The sequence below is a fragment of the Bombina bombina genome, chromosome 4, assembly GCF_027579735.1.
Source record: "Bombina bombina isolate aBomBom1 chromosome 4, aBomBom1.pri, whole genome shotgun sequence".
Taxonomy (NCBI): domain Eukaryota; kingdom Metazoa; phylum Chordata; class Amphibia; order Anura; family Bombinatoridae; genus Bombina; species Bombina bombina.
The window spans coordinates 557273483-557300212 of record NC_069502.1 but is presented as its reverse complement, the minus strand read 5'-3'; the positions used below and the strand labels follow the sequence as shown (position 1 = coordinate 557300212).

The following is a 26730-nucleotide window of genomic DNA, read 5'->3' as shown; positions in this document are numbered from 1 at the left end:
ACATTTCCTAAAGATCCTTTCACTTTCAAATAGGTTTTAAAAAATATGAATGCTTCAGTGAAAACTTTAACACATAAATTATGCTTAACTGATCATTTTATTTCCATCTGTGGGAGGAGAGTCCACTGCTTCATTCATTACTTGTTGGAATTAAGAACCTGGCCACCATGAGGGGGCAAAGACACCCCAGCCAAAGGCTTAAAGGGCCATTATACACTCATTTTTTCTTTGCATTAATGTTTTATAGATGATCTATTTATAAAGCCCATAACATTTGTTTTTTTTAAAAATGTATAATTTTGCTTATTTTTAAATAACATTGCTCTGATTTTCAGACTCCTAACCAAGCCCCAAAGTTTTATTTGAATCCCGTCAGCTACCTTCTCCAGCTTGCTCCTGTTTGTGTAAAGGGTATTTTCATATGCAAAAGAAGGGGGAGGGGGGGAGTGTCTTATTTCCCACTTGCAGTGGGCTTTCCAGCTACCTTTTCAACAGAGCTAAACTGAAAGCTTCTAAGTAAGTTTTTAAACAGTTTTATACTGGATTTTTATATCAGTATCTGTGCATCTTATTCTTTATAGTAGTGTCTATTACATGCAGTTATATGAAAATGACTGTATACTGTCCCTTTAAATACCTCCCCCACTCCTCTCATCCCCCAGTCATTCTGCCAAGGGAACAAGTAACAGTAGGAGAATATCAGGGTATAAATGGTGCCAGAAGATAATAAAATTTAGGTCCCCCCCCCCCAGAGACGGGCGGGATGGAAATGAAATTATCAGGTAAGCATAATTTATGTTTTCCATCTCAATGGGAGGAGAGTCCAATGCTTTATTCATTACTTGTGGGAACAAATACCCAAGCTCTAGAGGACACTGAATGAAAAAAAAGGAGGCGGACCCTATACTGAGTGCACCACAGCCTGCAGAATCCTTCTCCCAAAAGCTGCTGCCGCCGAAGCAAAAACATCAAATTTGTAAAATGTTGCAAAAGTATGTAAACAGGACTAAGAAGCCGCCTTACAAATCTGCTCCATAGAAGTCTCGTTCTTAAAGGCCCAAGAAGAGGCCACAGCTCTAGTTGAAGGAGCCGTAATCCTCAAAAGGAGGCTTATGTCCCGCTGTCTCAATGCAAAACGGAGGACACTCCTCAGCCAAAAAGAAAAGGAAGTCGAAGAGGCACTCTGACCCCCACGCTTCCCGGAAAGAGAACAAACAGAGAAAGAAGTTTGTCTAAATTCCTACGTGGTCTGAAGATAGGACATTTAAGGCACAAACCAAATCCAGAATTACGTTGAAAGGAATCACAATCTCTTAAATGATGTTGCGAATTGACACAACCTTAGGAAGAAAACCTAACTTGGTTCGTAAAACCAGCCTTATCTGCATGGAAAGCCAGATAAGGAGGGAAGCATTGCAAGGCAATAATCACAGATACTCTGTGTGCAGAAGCAATAGCCCGTAGAAAAGGAGCCTTCTAAGACAATTTAATGTCTACTTCATGCATAGGCTCCAACGGAGCCTGTGAAACCTAAAGAACAAGATTTAAACTCCAAGGAGGAGCAATAGATCTAAACACAGGTAAGATCCTAGCAGAGCCTTAACAAGTGACTGCACATCAGGAAGCTCAGCGAACCTCTTGTGCAGTAACACAGACAGGGCCGAAATCTGTCCCCTCAGGGGACTTGCAGAAAGCCCTTCTCCAGTTCATCCTGGAGAACAGAATGATAGATGCTATGAGGGTTCAATCTCCACAGAGTCAGCCTCAGAGATCTAGACATAGATAAACAAAGACCTTGGTCAGCAGATCCCTGCGACAAGGTAACTTCCACAGAGGAGATAACGACATCCCCACTAGTCCGCGAACCCTATCCTTCGCGGCCAAGATGGAGCAATCAGTATCACTGACGCCGGATTAATTCGAGCCACTACACTAGGAAGTAGTGGTAACGGCCGTAAAAGATACATTTGATTAAACCTCCAAGGCCCCGCTAATGCAACTGTTAGCGCCGCCTGAGGATCCCTGTACCTCGACCCATATCTGGGTAACTTGGTAATGAGACGTCATAAGATCTTCCTCTTGCAAATTTCCGCAAACACTAAGGATGGAGAGACCAATCCCCTGGATTAAAGTATTGTCTGCAGAGGAAATCCGCTTCCCAGTTGCCCACACCCAGAATGTGGATCGCTGACAGCAAACGAATGTGGGTCTCCGCCCATTCCAGATTCGAGATACTTCCCTCATAGCTAGGGAGCTTCTCGTTCCCCCCTGATGGTTTATGTAAGCCACCGAGGATATATTGTCTGATTGGAATCTGATAAACTGGGATGAACCCAGCAGAGGCCAAGCCTTCAGAGCATTGTATATTGCACGAATATCCAAAATGCGATCGGGAAGGAGCTTTTTCTCGAGTCCATAGGCCCTGTGCCTTCCTGGCACCCCAAACAGCTCCCCATCATGACAGACTCACAACCGTAGTCACAATCACCCAGGATGGTCTTGAGACGGACATCCCTTGGGACAAGTGATCCGGACAAAAACACCAGAGAGCGATTCTCTCGATCTGTTGTCCAGAGAAATCTGTTGAGAAAGATCCGAATGATCGCCTTTCTACTGTTTCAGCATGCGCAGTTGCAACAGTCTGAGGTGAAACCTGGCAAAGGAAATGATGTCCATGCTGGACACCATGAGACCAATCACCTCCATACACCGAGCCACAGATGGTCTTAAGGAGGTCTGGAGGGCAAGACATGTTGATCCTGTGACAAAAGGCAAAAAACATAATTTATGCTTACCTGATAAATTACTTTCTCCAACGGTGTGTCCGGTCCACGGCGTCATCCTTACTTGTGGGAAATATCTCTTCCCCAACAGGAAATGGCAAAGAGTCCCAGGAAAGCTGGCCATATAGTCCCTCCTAGGCTCCGCCCACCCCAGTCATTCGACCGACGGAAAGGAAAAAATAGGAGAAACCATAGGGTGCCGTGGTGACTGTAGTTAGAGAAAATAATTCATCAAACCTGATTAAAAAACCAGGGCGGGCCGTGGACCGGACACACCGTTGGAGAAAGTAATTTATCAGGTAAGCATAAATTCTGTTTTCTCCAACATTGGTGTGTCCGGTCCACGGCGTCATCCTTACTTGTGGGAACCAATACCAAAGCTTTAGGACGATGAAGGGAGGGAGCAAATCAGGTTACCTAAACGGAAGGCACCACGGCTTGCAAAACCTTTCTCCCAAAAATAGCCTCCGAAGAAGCAAAAGTATAAAATGCCCAAATAAAGCAATCGATTTTGCCTATAAAAGTGTCTACCAGTTTTAAAGCCCATATTAAGCCCTTTATTCTGTTTGAGACTAAGAAAATGGCTTAACGGTCCCCATGAGGGAAAATGACAGCCTTCCAGCATTACACAGTCTTGTTAGAAATATGGCTAGTCATACCTTAAGCAGAAAAGTCTGCTAACTGTTTCCCCCAACTGAAGTTACTGCATCTCAACAGTCCTATGTGGAAACAGCAAACGATTTTAGTTACTGTCTGCTAAAATCATCTTCCTCTCACAAACAGAATTCTTCATCTTTTTCGGTTTCAGAGTAAATAGTACATACCAGCACTATTTTAAAATAACAAACTCTTGATAGTAGAATAAAAAACTACAACTAAACACCACATACTCTTAACCATCTCCGTGGAGATGTTGCCTGTGCAACGGCAAAGAGAATGACTGGGGTGGGCGGAGCCTAGGAGGGACTATATGGCCAGCTTTGCTGGGACTCTGCCATTTCCTGTTGGGGAAGAGATATTTCCCACAAGTAAGGATGGCGCCGTGGACCGGACACACCAATGTTGGATAAAATGACTGGGGGATGAGGGGAGGTATTTAAGCCTTTGGCTGGGGTTTCTTTGCCTCCTACTGGTGGCCAGGTTCGTAATTCCCACAAGTAATGAATGAAGCAGTGGACTCTCCTCCTATTAAGATGGAAAAAGCATTATGCAGCTGCTAATATGGAATTAAAAAGAACACTAAATACAGTAAAATTGCATAATTAACAAGTGCATAATAAAAAAGACAATTCAATAACACTGACAAATTATTCCCCCCCTCCCATTTGCTGGCCCACTGAATAAAATGACAGCCAATCACAAACTATTATAACGTTTACCCTGTGAACTTGTGCACCTGCTCAGTAGGAGCTGGTGCCTCACAAAGTGTGTATATAAGAAGAATTAGCAAGATTTTATAATAGAAGTAAATTGGAAAGTATCTTAAAAATGCATGCTCTATCTGAATTGTATAAAGTTTAAAGGGCCACTGTAAGTAAATATTTTCTATGCCTGTTACTAAATACCCCAAATACTCTTTATCAATAGCATTTCATTAACATATCTCTACCGTATATCAGAAATCTTATCTGCAAATTTAATTGTTTTTCAAACCCACTCCGTGGGTGTCCTTTGCTCTGTACCAATCCGTTTACAATACCTAGGTTTCAAAATGGCGCTTTAAACACAAAGTTATTGGTTTAAGTAGTTTGAACACTCAGTGCTGAAAATAGTGGGCAGGATAACGTGACATCATCAGCGAATAAAAGATATAACTTTTAGAACGTTATGAAACTTTGTTTTGGAGAAAATATAGGTCAGTAGGTTTTAATTAATGTTTATTAACTTTAATATGTTAGTTGTTTAGCTTACAAATTATAACAGAAAGTAATCCTTTAATTTTGACTTTAGTGTCCCTTTTTACGATGTGTAGTCATCCTTTACTTATGCACACCAGTGATGTCACGTAACACATCAAAAAGCACAAGGAACATGATTTAAAGCAGTGAGAACATTTAGCGGAAACGTTTTTGCAAAAAAAAAAAAAAAAAGTCTACTCAAATCTTAAGTGAACTGCAGTCTTCGATCTTTAAGGTATAGTAAAGTCCAAATTAAAAAACCTTCATGATTCTAATAGGGCAGGTAATTTTTAACAACTTTCTAAATTACTTTTATCATCAAATTTGCTTTGTTATCTTGTTATTCTTATTAGCTCATATGCTAATTTCTAAGCCCCTAAAGCATTTTACAGTTTATCACAGCTAGAGGGCGTTAGTTCATGTGCTTCATATAGATAAATAACTTCAGGTGCATGATCACAATATTAAAGTGATGGTAAACTAAATCATTTAACTAATTGCCATCTAAAAGAAATTGCCAAAAAATCACTATTGCGTTTTTTTTTTTTTTTTTTTAAATACCTTTCATTTCTTACTGTGTGTCTCATAATATAGCATTCCCTGCCGTGTAAACGCCGTTCCCGCTCAATCATATTTTTTTCCCTCTGACTGCATCGCTATTCTCCTATTGAGATCCTTGTCAGTTGACAGGCCTTTTAAAATAGCCTTTGTTTTCGGCATTAATGCGCATGCGCCAAATTGTGTGCGCATCACAGTTCTAACAGCCGTCTCTATGCACGTTCATGATCCCCACAGACATGCGTATTCCTTCCAAGGGGAGTTTCAGGATCGCTACATTGTAAAAACTGAATCGTAGTTGTTGTGGCGAATCGGTAGCATTGCGCTACTCTGCAGATCAGAGGGTAGGAATCTTCACTTATTGAAAATCTTGCATTTCGAACTGGGGACAGATTTTGGTGGAAATTAGCCAATTTTAATAAGTATATTAAAACAACTTGGTGCTATGTAAGTTACTGTTTACGTACGTCTGTGTGCAATTGTTAGCATGCACAAAGTGATACAGGAGCGCACATCTATAGCAGGTGGAAGTACAATTCTTTTGGGATAACATCCGCCCTTACTGTGACGTTTAAGGGGTACAACCCTCCGACAACAGCATTTACTCTAGGCTTGGGTAACTGGTGAGGGCGGTCTAGAGACATATGATTGACAGGTAACAAGTTTATTAATATCACAAAATTAAAAACGCAATATTAAAAAAAATAAAAAATGTGATTATGCTAGTTAATCTAAAATTGTAATGCAAAATAAATACCATTTACCATCACTTTAAAGGGACAGTCAACCATAGAATTGTTATTGTTTTAAAAGATAGATAATCCCTTTATTACTCATTCCCCAGTTTTGCATAACCAACAGTTATATTAATGTACTTTTTACCTTTGTGATTACCTTGTATCTAGGAACCTTCTTCCAGCCCCCTGATCACATGACTGTGACTGTTTATCATCTATTGTCTTAAATTTAGCATTGTATTGTGCTAGATCTTAAATAACTTTCTGTGCCTGAACACAGTGTTATCTATATAGCCCACGTGTACTTTCTGTCTCTTTGTGTTGAAAAGAGATTTAAAAAGCATGTGATAAGAGGCAGCCCTCAAAGGCTTAGAAATTAGCATATGAGCCTACCTATGTTTAGTTTAAACTAAGAATACCAAGAGAAAAAAACTAATTTGATGATAAAAGTAAATTGGAAAGTCAATTAAAATTAAAAGTCCTATCTGAATAATGAAAGTTTAATTTATACTTGACTGTCCCTTTAAGGGTCCGCATAATAGCCTGAAATGCAAGTCTGTCAAAAGATCTGAGATGCGGCAGTCTTGCAGAAGCTTAGATACAAGGTTATTACAGAGATAAAAACATAATTTATGCTTACCTGATAAATTTATTTCTCTTGTAGTGTGTTAAGTCGACGGGTCATCCATTACTTATGGGATATATTCTCCTTCCCAACAGGAAGTTGCAAGAGGATCACCCAAGCAGAGCTGCTATATAGCTCCTCCCCTCACATGTCATATCCAGTCATTCGACCGAAACAAGACGAGAAAGGAGAAACTATAGGGTGCAGTGGTGACTGGAGTTATAATTTAAAATTTAGAACCTGCCTCAAAAAAGACAGGGCGGGCCGTGGACTGAACACACTACAAGAGAAATAAATTTATCAGGTAAGCATAACTTATGTTTTCTCTTGTTAAGTGTGTTCAGTCCACGGGTCATCCATTACTTATGGGATACCAATACCAAAGCTAAAGTACACGGATGATGGGAGGGACAAGGCAGGAACATTAAACAGAAGGAACCACTGCCTGTAGAACCTTTCTCCCAAAAACAGCCTCCGAAGAAGCAAAAGTGTCAAATTTGTAAAATTTGGAAAAAGTATGAAGAGAAGACCAAGTTGCAGCCTTGCAAATCTGTTCAACAGAGGCCTCATTCTTAAAGGCCCAAGTGGAAGCCACAGCTCTAGTGGAATGAGCTGTAATTCTTTCAGGAGGCTGCTGTCCAGCAGTCTCATAGGCTAAACGTATTATGCTACGAAGCCAAAAAGAGAGAGAGGTAGCCGAAGCCTTTTGACCTCTCCTCTGTCCAGAGTAAACGACAAACAGAGAAGAAGTTTGCCGAAAATCCTTAGTTGCCTGTAAGTAGAACTTCAGAGCACGGACTACGTCTAGATTATGCAAAAGACATTCCTTCTTTGAAGAAGGATTAGGACATAATGATGGAACAACAATCTCTTGATTGATATTCCTGTTAGAAACAACCTTAGGTAAAAACCCAGGTTTAGTACGCAGGACTACCTTGTCTGAATGAAAGATCAGATAAGGGGAATCACAATGTAAGGCAGATAACTCAGACTCTTCGAGCCGAGGAAATAGCCATCAAAAACAGAACTTTCCAAGATAAAAGTTTAATATCAATGGAATGAAGGGGTTCAAACGGAACACCCTGCAGAACTTTAAGAACCAAGTTTAAGCTCCAAGGAGGAGCAACAGTTTTAAATACAGGTTTAATTCTAGCCAAAGCCTGACAAAAAGCCTGGACGTCTGGATTCTCTGCCAGACGCTTGTGTAAAAGAATAGACAGAGCAGAAATCTGTCCCTTTAGTGAACTAGCGGATAAGCCCTTTTCTAAACCCTCTTGTAGAAAGGACAATATCCTAGGAATCCTAACCTTACTCCATGAGTAACTCTTGGATTCACACCAATACAAATATTTACGCCATATCTTATGGTAAATTTTTCTGGTAATAACCGAATCCGAAAACCCACGCTTTGATAGAATCAAGCGTTCAATTTCCAAGCAGTCAGCCTCAGAGAAATTAGGTTTGAATGGTTGAAAGGACCCTGAATTAGAAGGTCCTGTCTCAGGGGTAGAGACCATGGTGGATAGGACGACATGTCCACTAGGTCTGCATACCAGGTCCTGCGTGGCCACGCAGGCGCTATCAGAATCACCGATGCCCTCTCCTGTTTGATCCTGGCAATCAGTCGAGGTAGCAACGGAAAAGGTGGAAACACATAAGCTATGTTGAAAACCCAAGGGGCTGCTAATGCATCTACCAGCACCGCTCCCGGGTCCCTGGACCTGGATCCGTAACAAGGAAGCTTGGCGTTCTGGCGAGATGCCATGAGATCCAGATCCGGTTTGCCCCAACGACGAATCAGTTGAGTGAAGTTCCCACTCCCCCGGATGAAAAGTCTGGCGACTTAGAAAATCCGCCTCCCAGTTCTCCACGCCTGGGATGTAGATCGCTGACAGGTGGCAAGAGTGAGACTCTGCCCAGCGAATTATCTTCAAGACTTCCAACATCGCTAGGGAACTCCTGGTTCCCCCTTGATGATTGATGTAAGCCACAGTCGTGATGTTGTCCGACTGAAATCTGATGAACCTCAGTGTTGCTAACTGAGGCCAAGCTAGAAGAGCATTGAATATTGCTCTTAATTCTAGAATGTTTATTGGGAGGAGTTTCTCCTCCTGAGTCCACGATCCCTGAGCCTTCAGGGAGTTCCAGACTGCTCCCCAGCCTAGTAGGTTGGCATCTGTTGTTACAATCGTCCAATCTGGTCTGCGAAAGGTCATTCCTTTGGACAGATGAACCCGTGACAACCACCAGAGAAGAGAATCTCTGGTCTCCTGGTCCAGATTTAGCAAAGGGGACAGATCTGAGTAATCCCCGTTCCATTGACTTAGCATGCATAATTGCAGCGGTCTGAGATGCAGGCGCGCAAATGGCACTATGTCCATTGCCGCGACTATTAAGCCGATTACTTCCATGCACTGAGCTACTGATGGGCTTGGAATGGAGTGAAGGACACGGCAAGCATTGAGAATCTTTGATAACCTGGACTCCGTCAGGTAAATCTTCATCTCTACAGAATCTATAAGAGTCCCTAGAAAAGGAACCCTTGTGAGTGGTAACAGAACTCTTTTCCACGTTCACTTTCCACCCATGCGACCTCAGAAATGCTAGAACTATCTCTGTATGAGACTTTGCATTTTGAAAACTTGACGCTTGTATCAGAATGTCGTCTAGGTACGGAGCCACCGCTATGCCTCGTGGTCTTAGTACCGCCAGAAGTGAGCCCAGAAGCTTCGTAAAGATTCTCGGGGCCGTAGCTAACCCGAAGGGAAGAGCTACAAACTGGTAATGCTTGTCTAGAAAAGCAAACCTTAGGTACCGATAATGATCTTTGTGAATCGGTATGTGAAGGTAGGCATCCTTTAAGTCCACTGTAGTCATATATTGACCCTCTTGGATCATGGGTAGGATGGTCCGAATGGTTTCCATCTTGAACGATGGAACCCTTAGGAATTTGTTTAAGATTTTTAAGTCTAAGATTGGTCTGAAGGTTCCCTCTTTTTTGGGAACCACAAATAGATTTGAGTAAAACCCTTGTCCTCGTTCCGTTCGCGGAACTGGGTGGATCACTCCCATCACTAAGAGGTCTTGTACACATTGTAGGAATGCCTCTTTCTTTACTAGGTTTGTTGATAACCTTGACAGATGAAACCTCCCTTGTGGAGGAGAAGCTTTGAAATCCAGAAGGTATCCCTGAGATATAATCTCCAACGTCCAGGGATCCTGTACATCTCTTGCCCAAGCCTGGGCGAAGAGAGAAAGTCTGCCCCCCACTAGATCCGTCTCCGGAGAGGGGGCCCTGTCTTCATGCTGTCTTAGGGGCGGAAGTAGGCTTTCTGGCCTGCTTGCCCTTGTTCCATGACTGGTTGCCTTTCCAACCCTGTCTGTAACGATCAGTAGTTCCTTCCTGTTTTGGAGCAGAGGAAGTTGATGCAGCTCCTGCCTTGAAGTTACGAAAGGCACGAAAATTAGACTGTTTGGCCTTTGGTTTGGCCCTGTCCTGAGGAAGGGTGTGGCCCTTACCTCCCGTAATATCAGCAATAATTTCCTTCAAGCCGGGCCCGAATAAGGTCTGCCCTTTGAAGGGAATGTTAAGTAGTTTAGACTTAGAACTTACATCTGCTGACCAGGATTTAAGCCATAGCGCCCTGCGCGCCTGTATGGCGAATCCGGAATTTTTAGCCGTAAGTTTGGTTAAATGCACTACGGCATCATAAACAAACGCATTAGCCAGTTTAAGCTTTCTAACTTTGCTCAAAGTCTCATCCAATGGTGCTGTGCGAATCGCCTCTTCCAGAGACTCAAACCAAAATGCCGCTGCAGCCGTGACAGGCGCAATGCATGCAAGAGGCTGCAATATAAAACCTTGTTGAACAAACATTTTCTTAAGGTAACCCTCTAATTTTTTATCCATTGGATCTGAGAAAGCACAGCTATCCTCCACCGGGATAGTGGTACGCTTGGCTAAAGTAGAAACTGCTCCCTCCACCTTAGGGAGGGTCTGCCATAAGTTTCGTGTGGTGGCGTCTATAGGAAACATTTTTCTAAATATCGGAGGAGGGGAAAAGGGCACACCGGGTCTATCCCACTCCTTACTAATAATTTCTGTAAGCCTTTTTGGTATAGGAAAAACGTCAGTACACACCGCTACCGCATAGTATCTATCCAACCTACATAATTTCTCTGGGATTGCCACCGTGTCGCAATCATTCAGAGCCGCTAACACCTCCCCTAGTAACACGCGGAGGTTCTCAAGCTTAAATTTAAAATTTGAAATTTCTGAATCCGGTCTCCCCGAATCAGAACCGTCACCGACAGAATGAAGCTCACCGTCCTCATGTTCTGCAAATTGTGACGCAGTATCAGACATGGCTCTCGTGTCATCAGCGCGCTCTGTCCTTAACCCAGAGCTATCGCGCTTGCCTCTTAATTCGGGCATATTGTATAATACTTCTTTCATAACATTAGCCATATCATGTAAAGTGATTTGTAAGGGCCTTGATGTACTTGGCGCCTCAATCTCACGCACCTCCCGAGCGGGAGATGAAGGTACTGACACGTGAGGAGAGTTAGACAGCATCACTTCCCCCTCGTTGTCTGGTGATAATTTCTTTATCGGTACAGATTGACTTTTATTCAAAGTAATATCAATACAATTGGTACACATAGTTCTATTGGGCTCCACATCGGCTTTTGAACATAATGAACAAGCAGATTCCTCTGTATCAGACAAGTTTAAACAGACTTAGCAATGAAGCTAGCAAGCTTGGAAATCACTTTCAATAAGTTTACAACAAATATAAAAAACGCTGCAGCGCTTTTAAAAAACACAGTTATAGTCAAACAATTCTTAACGAGAAGTGTATTAATTAGCAGAGGATTGCACCCATTAGCAAAAGGATGATTAACCCCTCAATACCCAAAAACGGATATCAAATTAAGATTTAACGCTTTTATCACAGTCAAACACACTGTCACAGATCTGCTGTGACTGATTACCTCCCTCAAAAACGAATTTTGCAGACCCTTGAGCTCTCTAGAGACGTCCTGGATCAAGGAGGAAGAAGCAGGAAGACTGTGCTAGAATTTTAACTGCGCAACAAAGCGCTAAAACAAGGTCCCTCCCACTCATATTACAACAGTGGGAGCCCTGATATAACGGTTTCTATGCAGAAAAATATGTTAGCCATGTGGAAAAAAATCATGCCCAAAAGGATTTATCACCAAAGTACCTCACAAAACGAATAACATGCCAGTAAACGTTTTAAAAACAACATTTTCAATGTCATGCAAAGTTATCACTAAGCCTGCTACCAGTCACTTCCACTGCAGATAAGGCTTAAACATTATTTCAGTATTAACAGTATTATCTCAGTCAAATTCTAGTCCCTAGAAATTAACTCAACTGCGCATACATTTATCAGCCTGATACCAGTCGCTACTACTGCATTTAAGGCTGTACTTACATCATATGGGTAACAGCAGTATTTTCTAAGTCAATTCCATTCCCAGAAAATAATGTACTGCACATACCTCATTTGCGGGGGACCCCGCATGCTATTCCCCTCTTTCTGAAGTTACCCTACTCCTCAGAATGTCGAGAACAGCCAGCGGATCTTAGTTACGTCTGCTAAGATCATAGAAAAACGCAGGCAGATTCTTCTCCAAATACTGCCTGAGATACAAAAAACGGCACACTCTGGTGCCATTTTAAAATAACAAACTTTTGATTGAAGAAAAATTAAGTAAAAACTCCAACTCCTCTCGCGACCTCCTTCTTTGTTGAGGGTTGCAAGAGAATGACTGGGTATGACATGTGAGGGGAGGAGCTATATAGCAGCTCTGCTTGGGTGATCCTCTTGCAACTTCCTGTTGGGAAGGAGAATATATCCCATAAGTAATGGATGACCCGTGGACTGAACACACTTAACAAGAGAAAAGTATATTTCTATAACAGTGTTGGTTATGCAAAACTGGGGAATGGTAAATAAAGGAATTATCTATCTTTTTAAACAACAACATTTTTGTGTTTACTATCCCTTTAACTAAGCAACCTGCACCTTTTTTTCTGAAAACTTAAACAAAACATGTGCTAAGGGATATAATAGATCAGACAGGAAGGAAAAGAAGAAACAGGTGAGAAAAAAAAAAAAAAAAGTGTCTATGTGTAGCTGTCTCATGGTTAGTACTAGGGTTGCACCGATACCATTTTTTTAAGACTGAGTACAAGTACCGATACTTTTCTTTAAATACTTGCCGATACCAATTACCGATACTTTTTAAGTCATGTGACAGTGTCCCAAGCACAATACCGACTAATGAGTTAAGATAGCTTCTTTATAATTATGAAGAACTGTAAAAGACATTATGAAATAAAACAGTTTTATTTGCTTGTTGTCACAAAGTTGTAAAGACTTGCAGAAATTTTACAGAACATGTTTATAAATAAAAATGTTACATTAAAATATATTCATAACAACAACAACAAATAATAACAAATGTAATATCACAACCAACCAAAAGTGCAATACAGTAAAAAATACCAGTGCACTGTTTAAACATGGGGAACACTATGGGCTAGCTTACATTTGACTGGTAAGCTTTACCAATGCTCGCATTGCATGTCCAACTCCATTAAAGTCTATTGAGTTGGAAATGTGAACAGAGCATTGGTAAAGCTTATATATCAAATGTAATCTAAATCTAGTCATATTATTGTAAGATGTGTGTTCATAGGAAAAATTAAGTTAATTCCTATGAACACTCTTCCTGCAATTATAGAAGCTTAAGGATGTTCCTCAGAGTACAGTATGTTTTGAGCATAATTGTGCAAGATAAGAACTAGCAGTATAACAGGCAATCTAGCAATTATAATCATTTTTCAAAAGTTAGTGGCAAGTTCTTTTTAAGGAACAGAAGCATCTCTGTATGTTCAGCTATACGTCTGTTTCTGCTATCAGTAATGTTGTTTGATGCTAAGCTGAACAGTCTTTCACTTTCAGCACTACTGCATGGGGCAAAAACATAATTTATGCTTACCTGATACATTTATTTCTCTTGTAGTGTATCCAGTCCACGGATCATCCATTACTTGTGGGATATTCTCCTTCCCAACAGGAAGTTGCAAGAGGATCACCCACAGCAGAGCTGCCATATAGCTCCTCCCCTCACTGCCATATCCAGTCATTCGACCGAAACAAGCCGAGAAAGGAGAAACCATAGGGTGCAGTGGTGACTGTAGTTTAATTAAAATTTAGACCTGCCTGAAAAGGACAGGGCGGGCCGTGGACTGGATACACTACAAGAGAAATAAATTTATCAGGTAAGCATAAATTATGTTTTCTCTTGTTAAGTGTATCCAGTCCACGGATCATCCATTACTTGTGGGATACCAATACCAAAGCTAAAGTACACGGATGATGGGAGGGACAAGGCAGGAACTTAAACGGAAGGAACCACTGCCTGTAGAACCTTTCTCCCAAAAACAGCCTCCGAAGAAGCAAAAGTATCAAATTTGTAAAATTTGGAAAAAGTATGAAGCGAAGACCAAGTTGCAGGCTTGCAAATCTGTTCAACAGAGGCCTCATTTTTAAAGGCCCAGGTGGAAGCCACAGCTCTGGTAGAATGAGCTGTAATCCTTTCAGGAGGCTGCTGTCCAGCAGTCTCATAGGCTAAACGGATTATACTCCGAAGCCAAAAAGAAAGAGAGGTTGCAGAGGCCTTCTGACCTCTCCTCTGTCCAGAGTAAACAACAAACAGGTTAGATGTTTGGCGAAAATCTTTAGTAGCCTGTAAGTAAAACTTCAAGGCACAGACTACGTCTAGATTATGCAAAAGACGTTCCTTCTTTGAAGAAGGATTAGGACATAATGATGGAACAACAATCTCTTGATTGATATTCTTGTTAGAAACCACCTTAGGTAAAAACCCAGGTTTTGTACGCAGAACAACTTTATCTGAATGAAAGATAAGGAGAATCACAATGTAAGGCAGATAACTCCGAGACTCTTTGAGCTGAGGAAATAGCCATCAGAAAAAGAACTTTCCATGAAAGTTTGATATCAAAAGAATGAAGGGGTTCAAACGGAACCCCTTGAAGAACTTTAAGAACCAAGTTTAAGCTCCATGGAGGAGCAACAGGTTTAAACACAGGCTTAATTCTAACTAAAGCCTGACAAAATGCCTGAACGTCTGGAACTTCTGCCAGACGCTTGTGTAAAAGAATAGACAGAGCAGAAATCTGTCCCTTTAAAGAACTAGCTGAAAATCCTTTGTCCAAACCCTCTTGGAGGAAGGACAATATCCTAGGAATCCTAACACTACTCCATGAGTAATTCTTGGATTCACACCAATGAAGATATTCAAGCCATATCTTGTGGTAAATTTTCCTGGTGACAGGCTTTCATGCCTGTATTAAGGTATCAATTACTGACTCGGAGAAGCCACGCTTTGATAGGATCAAGCGTTCAATCTCCATGCAGTCAGTCTCAGAGAAAGTAGATTCGGATGATTGAAAGGACCTTGTATTAGAAGGTCTTGTCTCAGAGGCAGAGTCCATGGTGGAAAGGATGACATGTCCACTAGGTCTGCATACCAGGTCCTGCGTGGCCACGCAGGCGCTATCTATATCACCGATGCTCTTTCCTGTTGGATTTTGGCAATCAGACGAGGGAGCAGAAGGAAACGGTGGAAACACATAAGCCAGGTTGAAGAACCAATGCGCTGCTAGAGCATCTATCAGTGCCGCTTCTGGGTCCCTGGACCTGGATCCGTAACAAGGAAGCTTGGCGTTCTGGCGAGACGCCATGAGATCCAATTCTGGTTTGCCCCAACGGAGAACCAATTGAGCAAACACCTCCGGATGGAGTTCCCATTCCCCCGGACGAAAAGTCTGACGACTTAGAAAATCCGCCTCCCAGTTCTCTACACCTGGGATATAGATCGCTGACAGGTGGCAAGAGTGAGTCTCTGCCCAGCGAATTATCTTGGAGACTTCTGACATCGCTAGGGAACTCCTGGTTCCCCCTTGATGGTTGATGTAAGCCACAGTCGTGATGTTGTCCGACTGAAATCTGATGAGCCTCAGTGTAGCTAGCTGAGGCCAAGCCAGAAGAGCATTGAATATTGCTCTTAACTCCAGAATATTTATTGGGAGGAGTTTCTCCTTCTGAGCCCATGAACCCTGAGCCTTCAGGGAGTTCCAGACTGCAACCCAACCTAGAAGGCTGGCATCTGTTGTTACAATTGTCCAATCTGGTCTGCGAAAGGTCATACCCTTGGACAGATGGGCCCGAGATAACCACCAGAGAAGATACATTTCTGGTTTCCTGATCCAGATTTAGTAGAGGGGACAAATCTGTGTAATCCCCATTCCACTGACTGAGCATGCATAATTGCAGCGGTCTGAGATGCAGGCGTGCAAATGGCACTATGTCCATCGCCGGTACCATTAAGCCGATTACTTCCATGCACTGAGCCACCGTGGGGCGCGGAATGGAGTGAAGAACACGGCAAGCATTTAGAATTTTTGATAACCTGGACTCCGTCAGGTAAATTTTAATTTCTAAAGAATCTATTAGAGTCCCTAGGAAGGAAACCCTTGTGAGAGGAGATAGAGAACTCTTTTCTTCGTTCACTTTCCACCCATGCGACCTCAGGAATGCCAGAACTATCTCTGTATGAGATTTGGCAATTTGAAAGCTTGACGCCTGTATCAGGATGTCGTCCAGGTAAGGAGCCACCGCTATGCCTCGCGGTCTTAGGACCGCCAGAAATGAGTTTAGAACCTTTGTAAAAATTCTTGAAGCTGTAGCCAACCCGAATGGAAGAGCTACAAATTGGTAATGCCTGTCTAGAAAGGCAAACCTCAGGAACTGATGATTATTCTTGTGAATCGGAATGTGAAGGTAGGCATCCTTTAAGTCCACTGTGGTCATGTACTGACCCTCTTGGATCATGGGTAAAATGGTTCGAATAGTTTCCATCTTGAATGAAGGAACTGAGGAATTTGTTTAGGATCTTTAGATCCAAAATTGGTCTTAAGGTTCCCTCTTTTTTGGGAACCACAAACAGATTTGAATAAAACCCCTGTCCTTGTTCCGTCCGCGGAACTGGATGGATCACTCCCATTACAAGATCATCTTGTACGCAGCTTAGGAATGCCTCTTTCTTTATCTGGTTTGCAGATAATCTTGAAAGGTGAAATCCCCCTTGTGGAGGAGAAGCTTTGAAGTCCAGAAGATATCCCTGAGATATGATCTCCAACGCCCAGGGATCCTGAACATCTCTTGCCCACGCCTGGGCGAAGAGAGAGAGTCTGCCCCCTACTAGATCCGTTGTCGGATAGCGGGCCGCTCCTTCATGCTGTCTTAGAGGCAGCAGCAGGCTTTCTGGCCTGCTTGCCCTTGTTCCAGGACTGGTTAGGTTTCCAGGCCTGCTTGGGTTGAGCAAAAGTTCCCTCTTGTTTTGAAGCAGAGGAAGTTGATGCTGCACCTGCCTTGAAATTTCGAAAGGCACGAAAATTAGACTGTTTGGCCTTTGATTTGGCCCTGTCCTGAGGAAGGGTATGACCCTTACCTCCAGTAATGTCAGCAATAATTTCTTTCAAACCAGGCCCGAATAAGGTCTGCCCCTTGAAAGGAATGTTGAGTAATTTAGACTTTGAAGTCACATCAGCTGACCAGGATTTGAGCCATAGCGCCCTACGCACCTGGATGGCGAATCCGGAATTCTTAGCCGTTAGTTTAGTCAAATAAACAATGGCATCAGAAACAAATGAGTTAGCTAGCTTAAGAGTTCTAAGCTTGTCAACAATTTCAGTCAATGGAGCTGTATGGATGGCCTCTTCCAGGGCCTCAAACCAGAATGCCGCCGCAGCAGTGACAGGCGCAATGCATGCAAGGGGGCTGTAAAATAAAACCTTGTTGAATAAACATTTTCTTAAGGTAACCCTCTAATTTTTTATCCATTGGATCTGAAAAAGCACAACTGTCCTCAACCGGGATAGTGGTACGCTTTGCTAAAGTAGAAACTGCTCCCTCCACCTTAGGGACAGTCTGCCATAAGTCCCGTGTAGTGGCATCTATTGGAAACATTTCTCCAACATAGGTGTGTCCGGTCCACGGCGTCATCCTTACTTGTGGGATATTCTCTTCCCCAACAGGAAATGGCAAAGAGCCCAGCAAAGCTGGTCACATGATCCCTCCTAGGCTCCGCCTTCCCCAGTCATTCTCTTTGCCGTTGCACAGGCAACATCTCCACGGAGATGGCTCAGAGTTTTTTGGTGTTTTAATGTAGTTTTTATTCTTCTATCAAGAGTTTGTTATTTTAAAATAGTGCTGGTATGTACTATTTACTCTGAAACAGAAAAGAGATGAAGATTTCTGTTTGTAAGAGGAAAATGATTTTAGCAACCGTTACTAAAATCGATGGCTGTTTCCACACAGGACTGTTGAGATGAATTAACTTCAGTTGGGGGAAACAGTGGGCAGACTTTGCTGCTTGAAGTATGACACATTTCTAACAAGACTTGGTAATGCTGGAAGCTGTCATTTTCCCTATGGGATCCGGTAAGCCATTTTCTTAATAAGAATAGAGGGCTTCACAAGGGCTTTAAAGACTGGTAGACATTTTTCTGGGCTAAAACGATTACTTTATAAGCATTTTTAATAGATTATAGCTTTGAGGAGTTATTTTAATCTTGGGAATTATGTTAAAAAAACGGCAGGTACTGTATTGGACACCTTTTTCACTGGGGGCCTTTTCTAATCATAGGCAGAGCCTCATTTTCGCGCCACTAATGCGCAGTTGTTTTTGGGAAGCAAGGCATGCAGATGCATGTGTGAGGAGCTCAGATACACAGAAAAAGTTTACTGAAGGCGTCATTTGGTATCGTATTCCCCTCTGGGCTTGGTTGGGTCTCAGCAAAGCAGATACCAGGGACTGTATAGGGGTTAAATGTAAAAACGGCTCCGGTTCCGTTATTTTAAGAGTTAAAGCTTTCAAATTTGGTGTGCAATACTTTTAAGGCTTTAAGACACTGTGGTGAAATTTTGGTGAATTTTGAACAATTCCTTCATGCTTTTTTTCATATTCAGTAATAAAGTGTGTTCAGTTTAAAATTTAAAGTGACAGTAACGGTTTTATTTTAAAACGTTTTTTGTGCTTGTTATCAAGTTTATGCCTGCTTAACATGTCTGAACTATCAGATAGACTATGTTCTGTATGTGGGGAAGCCAAGGTTCCTTCTCATTTAAATAGATGTGATGTATGTGACAAACAATTTAGGGAAAATGATGCCCAAGATGATTCCTCAAGTGAGGGGAGTAAGCATGGTACTGCATCATCCCCTCCTATGTCTACGCCAGTCTTGCCCACACAGGAGGCCCCTAGTACATCTAGTGCGCCAATACTTCTTACTATGCAACAATTAACGGCTGTAATGGATAATTCTATTAAAAACATTTTAGCCAAAATGCCCACTTATCAGCGTAAGCGCGACTGCTCTGTTTTAGATACTGAAGAGCATGAGGACGCTGATGATAATGGTTCTGACATGCCCTTACACCAGTCTGAAGGGGCCAGGGAGGTTTTGTCTGAGGGAGAAATTTCAGATTCAGGAAAAATTTCTCATCAAGCTGAACCTGATGTTATTACATTCAAATTTAAATTGGAACATCTCCGCGCTCTGCTTAAGGAGGTGTTATCTACTCTGGATGATTGTGACAATTTGGTCATTCCAGAGAAATTATGTAAGATGGACAAGTTCCTAGAGGTCCCGGTGCCCCCCGAAGCTTTTCCTATACCCAAGCGGGTGGCGGACATTGTAAATAAAGAATGGGAAAGGCCCGGCATACCTTTTGTCCCTCCCCCTATATTTAAGAAATTGTTTCCTATGGTCGACCCCAGAAAGGACTTATGGCAGACAGTCCCCAAGGTCGAGGGGGCGGTTTCTACTCTAAACAAACGCACTACTATCCCTATAGAAGATAGTTGTGCTTTCAAAGATCCTATGGATAAAAAATTAGAGGGTTTGCTTAAAAAGATGTTTGTTCAGCAAGGTTACCTTCTACAACCAATTTCATGCATTGTTCCTGTCACTACAGCAGCGTGTTTCTGGTTCGATGAACTAGAAAAGTCGCTCAATAAAGAATCTTCTTATGAGGAGGTTATGGACAGAGTTCAAGCTCTTAAATTGGCTAACTCTTTTACTTTGGACGCCACTTTGCAATTAGCTAGATTAGCGGCGAAAAATTCAGGTTTTGCTATTGTGGCGCGCAGAGCGCTTTGGCTAAAGTCTTGGTCAGCGGATGCGTCCTCCAAGAACAAATTGCTTAACATACCTTTCAAGGGGAAAACGCTGTTTGGCCCTGATTTGAAAGAGATTATTTCAGATATCACTGGGGGAAAGGGCCCGGCCCTTCCTCAGGATAGGTCTTTTAAGGCTAAAAATAAACCAAATTTTCGTCCCTTTCGTAGAAACGGACCAGCCTCAAATTCTACATCCTCTAAGCAAGAGGGTAATACTTCTCAAACCAAGCCAGCCTGGAGGCCAATGCAAGGCTGGAACAAAGGTAAGCAGGCCAAGAAACCTGCCACTGCTACCAAGACAGCATGAGATGTTGGCCCCCGATCCGGGACCGGATCTGGTGGGGGGCAGACTTTCTCTCTTCGCTCAGGCTTGGGCAAGAGATGTTCTGGATCCTTGGGCACTAGAAATAGTATCCCAAGGTTATCTTCTGGAATTCAAGGAGCTACCCCCAAGGGGAAGGTTCCACAGGTCTCAATTGTCTTCAGACCACATAAAAAGACAGGCATTCTTACATTGTGTAGAAGACCTGTTAAAAATGGGAGTGATTCATCCTGTTCCGTTAGGAGAACAAGGGATGGGATTCTACTCCAATCTGTTCATAGTTCCCAAAAAAGAGGGAACAGTCAGACCAATCTTAGATCTCGTGATCCTAAACAAATTTCTCAGGGTTCCATCGTTCAAAATGGAAACCATTCGGACAATTCTTCCTACCATCCAGGAAGGTCAATTCATCGTGTCTGCCACAAGCAAAGGCTCATACGGACATTGTCCTAGCCTTTCTCAGATCTCACGGGTGGAAAGTGAACGTAGAAAAAAAGTTCTCTATCCCCGTCAACAAGAGTTCCCTTCTTGGGAACAATATTAGACTCCTTAGAAATGAAGATTTTTCTGACAGAGGCCAGAAAATCAAAACTTCTAAGCTCTTGTCAAGTACTTCATTCTGTTCTTCTTCCTTCCATTGCGCAGTGCATGGAAGTAATAGGTTTGATGGTTGCGGCAATGGACATAGTTCCTTTTGCGCGAATTCATCTAAGACCATTACAACTGTGCATGCTCAGACAGTGGAATGGGGATTATACAGACTTGTCTCCGACGATCCAAGTAGATCAGAGGACCAGAGATTCACTCCGTTGGTGGCTGACCCTGGACAACCTTTCACAAGGGATGAGCTTCCGCAGACCAGAGTGGGTCATTGTCACGACCGACGCCAGTCTGGTGGGCTGGGGCGCGGTCTGGGAACCCCTGAAAGCTCAGGGTCTATGGTCTCGGGAAGAATCTCTTCTCCCGATCAACATTCTGGAACTAAGAGCGATATTCAATGCTCTCAAGGCTTGGCCTCAACTAGCAAAGGCCAAATTCATAAGGTTTCAATCAGACAACATGACGACTGTTGCATATATCAACCATCAGGGGGGAACAAGGAGTTCCCTGGCGATGGAAGAAGTGACCAAAATAATTCGATGGGCGGAGATTCACTCCTGCCACTTGTCTGCAATCCACATCCCAGGAGTGGAAAATTGGGAAGCGGATTTTCTGAGTCGTCAGACATTTCATCCGGGGGAGTGGGAACTCCATCCGGAAATCTTTGCCCAAATAACTCAATTATGGGGCATTCCAGACATGGATCTGATGGCGTCTCGTCAGAACTTCAAGGTTCCTTGCTACGGGTCCAGATCCAGGGATCCCAAGGCGACTCTAGTGGATGCACTAGTAGCGCCCTGGACCTTCAACCTAGCTTATGTATTCCCACCGTTTCCTCTCATTCCCAGGCTGGTAGCCAGGATCAATCAGGAGAGGGTTTCGGTGATCTTGATAGCTCCTGCGTGGCCACGCAGAACTTGGTATGCAGACCTGGTGAATATGTCATCGGCTCCACCATGGAAGCTACCTTTGAGACAGGACCTTCTTGTTCAAGGTCCGTTCGAACATCCGAATCTGGCCTCACTCCAACTGACTGCTTGGAGATTGAACGCTTGATTTTATCAAAGCGTGGGTTCTCAGATTCTGTCATTGATACTCTTATTCAGGCTAGAAAGCCTGTAACTAGAAAAATTTACCATAAAATATGGAAAAAATATATCTGTTGGTGCGAATCTAAAGGATTCCCATGGAACAAGATTAAGATTCCTAAGATTCTATCCTTTCTACAAGAGGGTTTGGAGAAAGGATTATCTGCAAGTTCTTTGAAGGGACAGATTTCTGCTTTATCTGTTTTACTTCACAAAAAACTGGCGGCTGTGCCAGATGTTCAAGCTTTTGTTCAGGCTCTGATTAGAATCAAGCCTGTTTACAAACCTTTGACTCCTCCTTGGAGTCTCAATTTAGTTCTTTCAGTTCTTCAAGGGGTTCCGTTTGAACCCTTACATTCCGTTGATATTAAGTTATTATCTTGGAAAGTTTTGTTTTTGGTTGCAATTTCTTCTGCCAGAAGAGTTTCAGAGTTATCTGCTCTGCAGTGTTCTCCTCCTTATCTGGTGTTCCATGCAGATAAGGTGGTTTTGCGTACTAAACCTGGTTTTCTTCCGAAAGTTGTTTCTAACAAAAATATTAACCAGGAGATAGTTGTGCCTTCTTTGTGTCCGAATCCAGTTTCAAAGAAGGAACGTTTGTTGCACAATTTGGATGTAGTTCGTGCTCTAAAATTCTATTTAGAGGCTACAAAGGATTTCAGACAAACATCTTCCTTGTTTGTTGTTTATTCTGGTAAAAGGAGAGGTCAAAAAGCAACTTCTACCTCTCTCTCTTTTTGGCTTAAAAGCATCATCCGATTGGCTTATGAGACTGCCGGACGGCAGCCTCCTGAAAGAATCACAGCTCACTCCACTAGGGCTGTGGCTTCCACATGGGCCTTCAAGAACGAGGCTTCTGTTGATCAGATATGTAAGGCAGCGACTTGGTCTTCACTGCACACTTTTACCAAATTTTACAAATTTGATACTTTTGCTTCTTCTGAGGCTATTTTTGGGAGAAAGGTTTTGCAAGCCGTGGTGCCTTCCATCTAGGTGACCTGATTTGCTCCCTCCCATCATCCGTGTCCTAAAGCTTTGGTATTGGTTCCCACAAGTAAGGATGACGCCGTGGACCGGACACACCTATGTTGGAGAAAACAGAATTTATGCTTACCTGATAAATTACTTTCTCCAACGGTGTGTCCGGTCCACGGCCCGCCCTGGTTTTTAATCAGGTCTGATTAATTATTTTCTCTAACTACAGTCACCACGGTATCATATGATTTCTCCTATGCATATTCCTCCTTTACGTCGGTCGAATGACTGGGGAAGGCGGAGCCTAGGAGGGATCATGTGACCAGCTTTGCTGGGCTCTTTGCCATTTCCTGTTGGGGAAGAGAATATCCCACAAGTAAGGATGACGCCGTGGACCGGACACACCGTTGGAGAAAGTAATTTATCAGGTAAGCATAAATTCTGTTTTTTCTAAATATAGGTGGTGGGGAAAAGGGCACACCGGGCCTATCCCACTCCTTACTAATAATTTCTGTAAGCCTTTTAGGTATTGGAAAAACATCAGTACTCACCAGCACTGCATAGTATTTATCCAGCCTACACGGAGCAATACACCCCCCCAAGCAATACACGGAGGTTCTCAAGCTTAAATTTAAAATTAGAAATCTCTGAATCAGGTCTCCCCGATTCAGAGACGTCACCCACAGACTGAAGCTCTCCGTCCTCAGGTTCTGCATATTGTGACGCAGTATCAGACATGGCTCTTACAGCATCTACGCGCTCTGTATCTCGTCTAACCCCAGAGCTATCACGCTTGCCTCTCAATTCAGGCAATCTGAATACCTCCTCTGACAGGGTATTATTCATGATTGCAGCCATGTCCTGCAAAGTAATCGCTATGGGCGTCCCTGATGTACTTGGCGCCATATTAGCGTGCGTCCCTTGAGCGGGAGGCGAAGGGTCCGACACGTGGGGAGAGTTAGTCGGCATAACTTCCCCCTCGACAGAACCCTCTGGTGACAATTATTTTATAGATAAAGACTGATCTTTACTGTTTAAGGTGAAATCAATACATTTAGTACACATTCTCCTATGGGGCTCCACCATGGCTTCTAAACATAATGAACAAGGATCCTCTGTTTCAGACATGTATGTACAGACTAGCAATGAGACTAACAAGCTTGGAAAACACTTTAAAGCAAGTTAACAAGCAATATAAAAAACGTTACTGTGCCTTTAAGAGAAACAAATTGACAAAATTTGAAATAACAGTGAAAAAAAGCAGTTACACTAACAATTTTTACAGTGTATGTAACAAGTCAGCAGAGCATTGCACCCACTTGCAAATGGATGATTAACCCCTTAATAACAAAAACGGAATAATAAATGACAAAAACGTTTTTTAAACACAGTCACAACAACTGCCACAGTCTACTGTGGTTGTTACCCTCCTCAAACACGACTTTGAAGCCTTTTGAGCCCATCAGAGATGTCCTGTATCATGCAGAGGGGAGCTGAATGTCTGTCAGTATTTTTATCTGCACAGAAAAGCACTAAAATAGGCCCTTCCCACTCATATTACAACAGTGGAAAGCCTCAGGAAACTGTTTCTAGGCAAAAATCAAGCCAGCCATGTGGAAAAAAACTGGGCCCCAATAAGTTTCATCACCAAGCATATATAAAAACGATTAAACATGCCAGCAAACGTTTTATATTGCACTTTTATAAGAGTATGTATCTCTGTTAATAAGCCTGATACCAGTCGCTATCACTGCATTTAAGGCTTAACTTACATTAATCCGGTATCAGCAGCATTTTTCTAGCAAATTCCATCCCTAGAAATATGTTAACTGCACATACCTTATTGCAGGAAAACCTGCACGCCATTCCCCCTCTGAAGTTACCTCACTCCTCAGAATATGTGAGAACGGCAGTGGATCTTAGTTACTTCTGCTAAGATCATAGAAATCACAGGCAGATTCTTCTTCTAATGCTGCCTGAGATGAAACAGTACACTCTGGTACCATTTAAAAATAACAAACTTTTGATTGAAGTTAAAAAACTAACTATAATACACCACTCTCCTCTTACTACGTCCATCTTTGTTGAGAGTTACAAGAGAATGACTGGGTATGGCAGTGAGGGGAGGAGCTATATAGCAGCTCTGCTGTGGGTGATCCTCTTGCAACTTCCTGTTGGGAAGGAGAATATCCCACAAGTAATGGATGATCCGTGGACTGGATACACTTAAGAGAAAAGATAATTTTGGGCCATTTTAGCCAGAGCTGGAAATCTCAGTTTATTATCTGCCCAGTACTTCAGGTTTGTCTCAACGAGGTACAGTGATCTCTCTTACAATAATACAATACAACAGCAATTTGTATTGGCCGAACAGAAGTGAACCATTTTTAGTTGAGTCAGCACTACAACTTAAAATTAAATGGGAACTTGCAGTTTGAAAAAACTCCACAAGATAGCGTATGGGTAGGAAGTGGAGGTATCGGTATAAGTATCGGTGCATTTGCATGAGTACAAGTACTCGTGTAAATACTTGGTATCGGCACCGATACTAGTATCAGTACAACCCTAGTTAGTACTGTACAACAAATCATGCCATCACTATACCAAGCAGCAATAGGTACTTCATGAAAAAAAACCATAGACAGCCTGCGAGTGAGGAACAAACAAATCTTGCTGCAGCCACTAAGCAAAAAACAGGCCAAAATGTATATATTGCAACCAAGACGACAAAATAAAAAAAGGAAAGGAAAATGTTTTGCAATATTTTAAGGACTGATACACCACAATACACAGACAGAAGAGTAATTGGATAATTTTTAGATGATTAAAGGAATAGTCTAGTCCAGGGCTCGACAAACCCAGGAGCCTGGGAGCCACTGGCTCCTAGAATTTTACCCCTGGCTCCTAACTTTTTGGGTCATTATCCATATATCTATATACAAATCCAACTGTCTGGCTCCTAAATATTCTTTCTGGCTCCTAATTTTTGATCATATATGTCAACCACTGGTCTAGTCAAATTAAACTCATGATTCAGATAGAGCATGCAATTTTAAGTAACTTTCTAATTTACTCCTATTATGATTTTTCTTCGTTCTTTTGGTATCTTTATTTGAATTTGAATGTAAGCTAAGGAGCTGGCCCATTTTTGGTTCAGACCTGGTTAGCACTTGCCGATTGGTGGCTACATTTAGAGACCAATCAGAAAGTTCTACCCAGGTGCTGAACCGAAAATGGGCCAGCTCCTATGCTTACATTCTTGCCTTTTCAGATAAAGATACCAAGAGAAAGAAGAAAATTTGATAATAGGAGTAAATTAGAAAGTTGATTAAAATAGCATGTTCTATCTGAATCATGAAAGATTCATTTTGACTAGACTATGCCTTAAAAAAAAATGCTAATCCCAAACTGCTATACTTACAAAGCTAGGCGCTCAAGCACAAGGGCAACATTCTGACACTCCGACGTCAGGTAGGGTCTTGCTTTAGCATAATTTTGAATAGCCACAGTGTACACTTCCAGAAGGGGCAAAGAGTGCTCAGTTGCCTTCCATTTCTCTGCATACTCAAGGAGAGTCTGGAAACGAGAAAAAAATAAGTTAAAAAGGGACATCTAACCCTATGAGATTGTAGAATTTCATTATCAACAAGTGAATAAAAGACAATTCAACAGCCATTTTTTTCCTGACAAATTCAACTTGCCAGCCCCCTGTACCATGTCCATGTAACAGCAAGTCAGCCAAACACAGACTCCTCCGTATACACTGAACTTTTGCATTTGCTCAGTAGTAGCTGGCGCCTAAGAAAGTGTGCATATAAGAACTGAGCACAATTTTATAA

General features: G+C 42.3%; 1 protein-coding gene across 2 annotated transcripts in view; it reads right to left on the bottom strand.

Moving 5' to 3' along the window:
• Positions 1 to 26730, bottom strand: part of ZNF292 (zinc finger protein 292) — a 404138-nt gene that overhangs the window by 330082 nt on the left and 47326 nt on the right. Inside the window, exon 2 of one of the 2 annotated variants that reach the window (XM_053710508.1) lies at positions 26313 to 26467. In XM_053710508.1, the coding sequence (XP_053566483.1) occupies positions 26313 to 26467 (155 nt within the window). Of the gene's footprint in view, positions 1 to 26312; positions 26468 to 26730 lie in introns of those variants that run through there. The other variant, XM_053710509.1, reaches the window with a different exon arrangement.